The 10,925-nt window shown below is 53.0% G+C and overlaps 1 protein-coding gene across 1 annotated transcript; it reads right to left on the bottom strand.

Annotated features, from left to right (window-relative positions):
- Positions 1–9,542: 9,542 nt before the first annotated feature.
- On the bottom strand, positions 9,543–10,706 carry LOC144672284 (actin-1-like). The gene has a single exon (XM_078534130.1). It carries the CDS (start codon positions 10,704–10,706, stop codon positions 9,543–9,545), a length of 1,164 nt encoding a protein of 387 aa, XP_078390256.1.
- Between the last annotated feature and the right edge of the window lie 219 nt (positions 10,707–10,925).

The following is a 10,925-nucleotide window of genomic DNA, read 5'->3' as shown; positions in this document are numbered from 1 at the left end:
GCAGCAAGCGTCTTGTGGAGAAATTGCAGGTAATCTTCGAAACTCCTTTCGTTGGGGATGGGGGAATTGTAACCTTCTCTCCGTTGTTTAAGAAGGGCGGGAGAGAGGAAGCCAGTGGCTGTAGAACCTGCCATTTAACATCATTTGCGCCAAATTGGGGCCATAATACCCGAGCGCTTTCGCGAGTACAAACAGCACCATCGTGACAGGTAGGACTTGTCTGACGAATCGAGTTGAAGTTTTTGAGCTGGCCATTTTGTGGAATCGAGAACCTGTTTGTAAGGCTGTAAGATAGTCTCATAAATCGAGTCAGGAATTCAGGAGAAACCTCTTTACCCAGAGAGTGGGGAGAATGTGGAACTCTCTAAAAGAGGGCACAGAGGACATTCACCCGGATGCTGCCTGGGCTGGAGGCTCTGAGCTATGAGGTAAGATCGGATAGGCTGGGGTTGGTTTCCTTGGAGCAGCGAAGGTTGAGAGGGGACCTGATAGAGGTGTATAAGATCATGAGGGCCTTGGATAGGAACACACTTTTTCCATTACTAGAGGGGTCAATAATCGGGGGGCATAGATTTAAGGTAAGAGTCTGAGAGGGGAGTTGAGGAGAAATTCTTTGACCCAGAGGGTGGTGAGAGCTGGAACTCACTACCTGAAAGGGTAGTTGAGTCAGAAACTCTCGTAACATTTAAGAAGCATTCAGAGATTCACTTGTGTTGCTATAGCCTCCAGGGCTATGGGCCAAGCGCTGGAAAATGGGATCAGTGTAGTCAGACCTTTGTTGACTGGCGCAGACATGATGGGCTGAATGGCCTCCTGTGCTGTAAATGCCTGAGAGCCTAAACTGTACGAGCTACCCCAGGGAGTGGTCGAGGCGAATAGCAGAGATCCATTTATGAGGGGGAGCGGGATAAACGCGAGGGAGAAAGGAATAGAAGGATATGTTGCTGGGGTGAGACGAAGAGAGTGGACATGGAGCTGTTGGATCAAATGTCACATCATGCACCCAAGCTGATTTCTTCCGCAGTTCCAACGGCAGGGAGGTTAACTGCCGTTTATTGAGGATTACTGTAGATTTCTTCCTCCAGCTCCCAGCTAAACAAACCTTCCGTTAAAAGCAAAATACTGCCGATGCTGGAAATCTGAAATAAAAACAGAAAACGATGGAAAAACTCGGCAGGCCTGGCAGCATCAACAATCTCCAGCTCCCTGGCCCTAACCGCCTCCTCTTCACCATGGACGCCCAATCCCTCTGCACCTCCATTCCCCCCCCCACCACCGGAATGGCCTGAGGGCTCTCCGCTTCTTCCTCGAACAGAGGCCGGAACAATCCCCATCCACCACTACTCTCCCCCGTCTGGCTGAACTTGTTCCCTCGCTGAACAATTTCTCCTTAAATTCGCCTCACTCCCTCCAAATAAAAGGTGTGGCTATGGGTACCCGCATGGGTCCCAGCTATGCCTGTCTCTTTATGGGGTCTGTGGAACATCCCTTGTTCCAGTCCTACTCCGGCCCCCTCCCACAACTCTTTTTTCGGTACATCGATGACTGTTGTGGTGTAACTATCAATTTTGCTTCCAATTTCCACCCCTCTCTCACCTTCACATGGTCCATCTCTGACACTTCCCTTCCCTTCCTTGACCTCTCTGTCTCCATTTCTGGTGATAGACTGTCCAACAATATTCATTACAAGCCCACCGACTCCCACAGCTACCTCGACTACAGCTCCTCACACCCCGCTTCCTGTAAGGACTCCATCCCATTCTCTCAGTTCCGTCGCCTCCGTCGCATCTGTTCCGATGATGCCACTTTGCGGAACAGCGCTTCTAACATGCCTCCCTTCTTCCTTAACCGAGGTTTCCCAACCACTGTGGTTGACAGGTCCTTCAACTGTGTCTGACCATCTCCCGCACCTCTGCCCTCACACCTTCCTCTCCCTCCCAGAACCATAATAGGGTCCCCCTTGTCCTCACTTTTCACCCCACCAGCCTCCGCATTGAAAGGATCATCCTCCGCCATTTCCCCCAACTCCAGCATGATGCCACCAAACATATCATCCCCTCAAACCCCTGTCAGCACTCCATCGGGACTATTCCCTCCTGGACACCCTGGTCCACTCCTCCATCACCCCCAACACCTCATCCCCTTCCCATGGCACCTTCCCATGCAATCGCGCAAGGTGCAGCACCTGCCCCTTTGCCTCCTCCCTCGTCACTGTCCAAGGACCCGAACGCTCCTTTGAGGTGAAGCAGTGCTCCACTTGCACACCCTTCAATTTAGTCTACTGCATTCGCTGCTCCCAATGCGGTTTCCTCTACATTGGAGAGACCAAACGCAGACTGGGTGACCGCTTTGCAGAACACCTCCGGTCTGTCCACAAGCATGACCCACACCTCCCTGTCGCTTGCCATTTTAACACTCCACCCTGCTCTCTTGTCCACATGTCTGTCCTTGGCCTGTTGGGTTGTTCCAGTGAAACCCAACGCAAACTGGAGGAACAGCACCTCATCTTCCGACTAGGCACTTTACAGCCTTCCGGACTTAACATTGAGCTCAACAACTTCAGACCATGGACGCTCTCTCCTATATCTTCACCCCTTTGTTAATCCCCTTTTTAAAAATTTTATTTTTTATCTACTCTTATTTCTATTTCTTTTTATTTTTAGTGACTCATTCATTGTCTTATTCCCCCTTTTTAAATCCCCTTTTTCCCCAACCCCAAGAGAGCCATCTGTTACTTGTTCCATGTTGTCCTTTCACTGAGCGCTGACCCATTTTCTGCTATAAACACATTCTGCTTTCTTGCCTTTTTGTCCATGACATCTCAGGTAATCTCTCTTTAGCATCTCAGGTAATCTCTCCTTAGCATCTCAGGTAATCTCTCCTTAGCATCTCAGGTAATCTCTCCTTAGCATCTCAGGTAATCTCTCTTTAGCATCTCAGGTAATCTCTCTTTAGCATCTCAGGTAATCTCTCTTTAGCATCTCAGGTAATCTCTCTTTAGCATCTCAGGTAATCTCTCCTTAGCATCTCAGGTAATCTCTCTTTAGCATCTCAGGTAATCTCTCCTTAGCATCTCAGGTAATCTCTCTTTAGCATCTCAGGTAATCTCTCCTTAGCATCTCAGGTAATCTCTCTTTAGCATCTCAGGTAATCTCTCCTTAGCATCTCAGGTAATCTCTCCGTAGCCCCCACCTATCGCTGGCTTTCTACCCAGCTTCACCTACTCCGCCCCCCTTCAACAGTATAAATTTCGTCACATTTCCAATTCCCTTTAGCTCTGAAGAAGGGTCATAAAGACTTGAAACGTTAACTCTGTTTCACTCTACAGATGCTGCCAGACAAATCTTCCAGTTTTTTTTTAAACCCCTTTCCAACTTTGTCTTATCCTGAATCCCTGCTCCCACTGGCAGGCTGCACCATGGGCGATAATTCAAGCATTTACTCTACTCCAAGTGTAGGTCTGGCTTCATCTCTCCACTTCCAAAGAGGTTACAGCTGTATCGGACCCAAAGCTGACACAGCCTCTTAGCTTCTTTTCAAAATCAATCAGCCTTGCCTACCAGCAATGGCCCACACTGAATTCAGAGATAACTCAAAACAAAGAATTGCACTCAGCTCCACGATGACATGACACGCACAGCCTGTCCCCAGGTAGAAATGCAAATGAAGTACCTTTTAATTCCAAAGCTTTCCTTAACTCTGGGAAATCGCATTAATAACTTATCCTCCCTCCTCCTGGAATAACTGCAGACGTCGTGTCTCCAGTTCTTTAGCTAGGGTAAGCCCACTTGCCCCTAATGACCTTTCTAGCTGTTAACCTCTTAAGTCAATGTGGCCCCAACCTTTGTTAAGGCTAATAAACTCCAAGCTTGTTTGAATTGCATTTACTTCAGGGTTGCTTTTACCTCAACCAGATACTCCTATTTTTTACAGTTAAGATTTTAACCCCTAAACCTAAAAGTTATGTCCTAAAGTACAGGAACTATATCATTAGGCATACGTAACAACTAAGATTGATAGGCTTTTGCTGGGTAAGGTATTAAGGGTTAAAGGACTCCGGTATTGGAGTTGAGAGGCAGATCTGATTGAATGGTGAACAGATTCGATGGGCTGAATGGCCTCTTCCCGATGGCCTGTAAGAACGGAGCAGACACTGTGCTGTGACTTTTCAACTCTTATCTTCGTGGGAGCAGAGTAAAATTGTGTTAGCGTTAACCTCAACCATCTGAATCCCCAGAGCCCACCCCAGTTCCACCATTCTACAAAGATCAAAAGGTAGCCAGCACGGATTTGTCAAGGGATGGTTGTGTCTGAAGAACATTGAATTTTTGGCAGAGGTAATCGCGAGGGTGAATGAGGGTAGCGTGTTCGATGTCATCGGTATGGATTTTAGCGAGACTCTCGATAAGGTCACATGTGGCAGACCGGTCAGGAGAGTCAAAGCTCAGTGTGATCCAAAATTGCCTCGGAGGTGGGACGCAAGGGGTGTAATGGTTGTCGGGTGTTTTTGTGATGGGAAAGCGGTTTCCGATGGGGTTCTGCAGGGCACAGAACAGAGTCCCTTGGTTTTTGTGGCATATATCAATGATTTGGACTTGAACTTTAGGGAGGATGGTTAAGAAGTTTGCAGACAATACAAGAATTGGCCATCTGATTGATGATGATGAAAGCAGGAGACTGCAGCAAGACATCAGTGGCAAATAACTTTCAATGCGGAGAAGTGTGAGGTACTGTGTTTGGGGAGGGCTAACAAGGTAAGGGAATAGACAGTAAGTTGAGATGATACTGAGAGGTGTAGAAGGAACAGAGGGACCTCGGACTGTACGTCCACCTGAAGACAGCTGGGCAGCTTGATAACAGAAACTAGGAGCAGGAGTAGGCCATTCGGCCCTTCGAGCCTGCTCCGCCATTCATTATGATCATGGCTGATCATCCAACTCAATAGCCTGCTCCCCCGCTTTCTCCCCATACCCTTTGATCCCTTTCGCCCCAAGAGCTATATCTAACTCCTTCTGGAAAACATACAATGTTTTGGTCTCAACTACTTTCTGTGGTAACGAATTCCACAGGCTCACCACTCTCTGGGTGAAGAAATTTCTCCTCATCTCAGTCCTAAATGGTCTACCCCGTATCCTCAGACTGTGACCCCCTGGTTCTGGACTCCCCCACCATCAGGAACACCCTGCATCTACCCTGTCTAGTCCTGTTAGAATTTTATAGGTTTCTATGAGATCCCCCCTCATTCTTCTGAACTCCACAACATAAGGAGGTGAGGAAGGCATTCGGGATGCTTTATTATTTGAGGAATAGAATATGAGCTGGGAGGCTATGCCAGAAATGTACACAGCAAGAGGCCACAGCTGGACTGACTGTGTACAGTTCCTCGAGAGCAAAGATGTAATTGCACGGTTTGAGATTCACAAAGATGTGGGCTGGAATGGAGAATTTTAGCAAGGAGCAAAGATTGCACAGGCTGGGGTTGCCTGTAGAACAGAGGAGGCTGAGGGGAGACTGAATTGAAGTGTACACGGCTGGGGGGTCGAGGTAGATTGGCCAGGAAAGACCTACTCCCCCGGATTGAGTCTTTCATAACCAGGAGGCAAAGATTTAGGGTAGGAGGTAGAGGAGATTTGAGGGAACACTTTTTCAGCCAGAGTGTGGTGGGGGGGAGGTGGTCTGGAACATTCTGCTTGAAAGAGTGATAGAGGCAAAAAGCCTCATAACATTTATCAAGTACTTGGACATGCCCTTGAAGTGCCGTAACCTAGAAGGCTCTGGACTAAGAGCTCGAAGGTGAGATTCAGGAGGATGGCTACTTGTTGGCCAGCACAGATACTATGGACAGAATGGCCTCCTTCTGTGCCTTAAATTTGTGATTTCCAAATGGCAGCCCAACCTCATCCCACCTTTACCCACAACCCAACTCATTTGCCTGAACCCAGAGCCTGTGTAAGGCATCGGGAAAGGCCCTGCTCCTTGGGTATCTGCACAAGTGCAAGGGAATCTCCCACTAATCAACATCCTGGGGGTTACCATTGACCAGAAGCTGAACTGGACCAGCCATATAAACACTGTGGCTACAAGAGCAGGTCAGAGGCTGGGAATCCTGCGGTGAGTAACTCACCTCCTGACTCCCCAAAGCCTGTCCACCATCTACAAGGCGCAAGTCAGGAGTGTGATGGAATACTCCCCACTTGCCTGGATGAGTGCAGCTCCCACAACACTCAAGACGCTCGACACCATCCAGGACAAAGCAGCCCCGCTTGATCGGCACCACATCCACAAACATTCACTCCCTCCACCACCGACGCACAGTAGCCGCAGTGTGTGTACCATCTACAAGATGCACTGCAGCAACTCACCAAGGCTCCTTCGACAGCACCTTCCAAACCCACGACCACTACCATCTAGAAGGACAAGGGCAGCAGACACATGGGGAACACCACCACCTGGAAGTTCCCCTCCAAGCCACTCACCATCCTGACTTGGAAATATATCGGCCGTTCCTTCACTGTCGCTGGGTCCAAATCCTGGAGCTCCCTGCCTAACAGCACAGTGGGTGTACCTACACCACAGGGGACTGCAGCGGCTCAAGAAGGCAGCTCACCCACCACCTTCTCAAGGGGGCAATTAGGGATGGGCAGTAAACGCTGGCCCAGCCAGCGACGCCCACATCCTATAATAAAAAGAGCAAAGACCTGCATTGTATGTGTGACCCCCCCAAGCTATGGAGCTTGTTCATTGAGCTCAGGACCAGGCAGTGTTTGTGCGTCGTTGCCAAGGCAGGCAGGATATGCGCTGAGGCTCCCCGCTCCGTGGTCGATGAGCCTGGCAACAACTTGCATTTATATAGCACCATTAGCGTTGCAAGCTATCCCAAGGTGCTTCACGTGAGCATTATCAAACCCACATCAGGATAAGAGATCAAAGCTCCACCAGGGATATGTTCCAAGCGGGGGCGGTGGGTCGTGGGAGAGAGGTTTACGGGGAGGGAATTGCGGAGCTCAGGGACCCGCCCCCCAGGCAGCTGAAGGCGACGGGAGGGGGAAGAGATGGAGCCGGTGGCTAGGGAATGGAAGTTTTGGTTGGGCAGGGCAGGGGGCTGTGCCAAAAGCATTGAGTTTGTGTTCCCCAGAATCGAATTGGAGGAAGCTGCTGCTCACCCAGTGCTGGTGAAACCTTCCGATAACGTGAGAGGAGTGGGTGGCGAGGTCAGGCTGGGTGTCAGTGTACAGACGCAAGCGGGCACTCAGCGCTCTCAGATGACCGTCCCAAGGGGCAGCATGGAGATTGGAGATGAGAAATGGGGTGGGGGGTGTGTGTGTATGGATGAGAGTGGAGAGCCAGGAGGTGGCAGCAGTCCCCCCCAGCACAGAGCAAAAACCACGCTCCGCCCTCGGGAGCCTTTCCAAATCCGCCCACCCACCCCCGCCCCACCTGAACCCAAAAACGCCCCAACCCCAAACGCAGAGTGACCCTGTTAAGTGGGCTGGGTGACTGCAGTGCCGGGAGCTGAAGTGCCAGCGGGTCAGGGAGTGATTTCGTGAAGCTGGTTATTTATAACCAGTGACTCAAAAGTGTCCACGTGGCTGCTGGATTCCCGTAAGACCTCTCCTGGTGTCGGTCAGGGGCAGGAAGCTTCTGCCCCCCTCCCCGGCCTCCTTGTGACTTCACCCCTGCACCATTATTAATTCAGTCTGGTCAGCCCCCGGGGCTAGCTTGGCCTGGGTGCATTTGACTCTGGCCCAGATGCTGAGTCTTGACGTCCTTAGTGTGCAGCACTTTGCAGTCCAGCCCCTGGCTGACACCCAGGGGTCACTGGCTTAAAACAGATGCACTTCCTCTCTCTCTCTCTCCCTCTCTCTCTCTCTGTCTCTCTCCCTCTCTTTCCCTCTCTCTCTCCCTCTCTCTCTGTCTCTCTCTTTCCCTCTCTCCCTCTCTCTCTCTCTCCCTCTCTCTCTCTCTCCCTCTCTCTCCCTCTCTTTCCCTCTCTCTCCCTCTCTCTCCCTCTCTCTCTCTGTCTCTCTGTCTCTCTCCCTCTCTCTCTCTCTCTGTCTCTTTCCCTCTCTCTCTCCCTCACTCTCCCTCTCTCTCTCCCTCTCTTTCCCTCTCTCTCTCTCTCTCTCCCTCTCTCTCTGTCTCTCTCCCTCTCTCTCTCCCTCTCTCTCTCTGTCTCTTTCCCTCTCTCTCTCCCTCTCTCTCTGTCTCTCTCCGTCTCTCCCTCTCTCCCTCTCTCTCCCTCTCTCTCCCTCTCTCTCCCTCTCTCTCTCTCTCTCCGTCTCTCTCCCTCTCTCTCTCTCCCTCTCCCTCTCTCTCTTCCTCTCTCTCTCCCTCTCCCTCTCCCTCTCTCTCTCCCGGACGGCTTCTCCATCAGCCCTTCCTGACAGGGTGGGAGACGTGGGCACCGAGAATGGGCAGAGGTTGCAAAGAGCTGAGGAGGAGGGGGGGGTGGGTGGAGAGAAGGTGCAGTAGATGGACTGCACCCCCCCCCCACCCAACCCTCCGCACCGCCCCAAACACAAAGCGCCTGCCACGATGCAGGGCACGTCGCGCACAGCACGATCCCACAGCCAGCCAGCCTCGGGAGCTGCTCCCATGCTGGTTCCCCCACTTTGATCAACCCTTGCCCCCCACCACTGTCCACTCTGCCCCCCCCCTGTATCCCTGAGAGTTCATTCCCCGCATGTGGCCAACTAATTTCCTTTCGAAATAATTCACCCTCTCCGCTTCCAGCACCCTCGGGCAGAGAGGTCCAGGTCATCACCACTCTCTCTGAGTCCAAGGACGAGGGGAGAAATGTTTAAGATTTTGAGCAAGAGATGGGGTGACGTGGGGAAGAACATTTTTTACAACCAGCCAATGAGCTTCTGTCCCCCTTACCCAAACCTGTCGCCATCTTGTCCACCTCGATCAAATCTCCCCTCCATCTCCTTCACTCCAAAGTGGAACAACCCCAGCTTCTCCGATCGAACCCTGTCGCTAAAAACCCCCTCATCCCTGGACCCGTTCTGCTAAACCCCCCCTCCGCACCCTCTCACGGACCCTCGCGTCCTTCCTAAAGCGTGGCGGCCAGAACTGGACGCAATACTCTACATCGGGGCCTACCCAGAGATTTATAAAAGCTCGGCATAGCCTCCCTGCTTTTGAGGCCCCAAGATCCCCAAATGCTTTGCGAACCACCCTCTCCGTGTGTCCTGTCACCTTCAGACATCGATGTGTATAAACCCCCCAGGTCCCTCTGTCCCTGTACATTGAATTGTGCCATTACATCTCTATTGGCCCTCCCCTAGCCAACCTAGAGAAGCTGTTTGGGTGGGGTGGTGGTCATGGTTTGGGGGTGGGTGCGATGGGGTTGGGCTATGACACCAGACGGACACCCTACATGGAAATGGGGTCTTTAGCATGCACCTCACTGGCTTTGGAGAAGCTCGTACTACATTCAGGGCAAAGGAGAGGTGAAGGAGACACGGGTTGAGGTTATTTATTTTGTTTATTTATTAGAATGTCCTCACGCGCTCCCCTTCCCACTGAACAATCCCTCTTCAGAAGCACTTGCGATGGACGATCACCGGACCCTTCTCGTCGTAGTCCCTCCTGCTGACCCACATGGACTGGAAGGTGTTGAGGCAGGCGGTGATGGAGCCTCCGATCCAGACGGAGAACTTGCGCTGGGGGGAGGCGTAGACGTTGAGCTTTGCCCGGTTGGGCGCCAGCTCGCCCATCTCCCTCTGGATGCGCTCCGCAAAGCCGGGAAACATGGAGGAGCCGCCCGACAGCACGATGTTGTTGAGGAGCTCGGGCTGGTGCTCTGGCTTGCACTTCTCCAGGCTCTTCATGGCCAGGACGTGGAGGCCCGGGTCCGTGAGGCCTACCACCTCAGGCTTGAAGAGCGACTCCGGGCAACGGAAGCGCTCGTTGCCAATGGTGATGATGTGGCCGTCGGGCAGCTCGTAGTCCGTGAGGTAGTCGTTCTCGTTGGCCACCATCTCCTCGTTGAAGTCCTGGGCCACGTAGCAGCACGTCTCCTTGATGTTCCTCACGATGTGCATCTCCTCGGGGCTGAAGGGGTTGCCGCACTCCTCCAGCAGCTTGGCCATGTAGTCGGTCAGGCCCCCGCCAGCCAGGTCCAGCCGGAAGGTGGCGTGGGGCATGGTGTAGCCGTTGTGGATGGGGGCCGTGTAGGAGACCCCCAGGCCCGACTCTATGATCAGCCCGGTGGTCCTCCCCGTGGAGTAGAGGGAGAGCAAGGACTGGTGGGCCACATACATGGCGGGCACGCAGAAGCCCTCAAACAGGAGCTCAGCGGTCTTCTCCCGGTTGGTGGTGGGGGACAAGGGAGCATCGGACAGGAGCACCGCATGCTCCTCAGGGGCCACACGCAGCTCCTGGTAGAAGACGTGGTGCCAGAGCATCTCCAGGGCGTCCCAGTCCGTCACGATGCCGTTGGTCACCACGGCCGTCTTGGTGATCCAGGGGTCGTTGGGGATGGCGCTGCCAATGTAGTAGTCCGGCCCCTTGTGAAACTCGTCGCTGGCGTGGGTCGGGATGCCCACCAGGGAGCGCACCACCACCCGGGGCTTGTCATCGCCGGCAAAGCCAGCCTTGGTGTAGCCGGTGCCGTTGTCCATCACGACGGCAGCCGTCTCGGTGAAGGCCTCCTGGCACACGGGGGGCCCCAGCGGGGCGACCGGGGAGGCTTTACTCATTCTGGCAGGGGGCAGGCGGCTTGTCGAGCGTCCTCGTGAGCGGTCACTTCCTCCTTCTCGCAGCCAAACAGCGGGTCTCCTCCCTCTCGAGCGTCACCGCTTTCGTGACTGGACCCCCACCCGACACCAGAACCCCCCACCTTAACCCCTGGGCCCATTGCCGGGGGCAACCGCCCCGCGCCTCACAATGGCCCGGGTAACCTCTGACCTCAGGGCCTC

Source organism: Cetorhinus maximus, chromosome 36 (genome assembly GCF_964194155.1).
Source record: "Cetorhinus maximus chromosome 36, sCetMax3.hap1.1, whole genome shotgun sequence".
NCBI classification, from domain to species: domain Eukaryota; kingdom Metazoa; phylum Chordata; class Chondrichthyes; order Lamniformes; family Cetorhinidae; genus Cetorhinus; species Cetorhinus maximus.
This window is presented reverse-complemented; position numbering and strand designations above follow the sequence as displayed.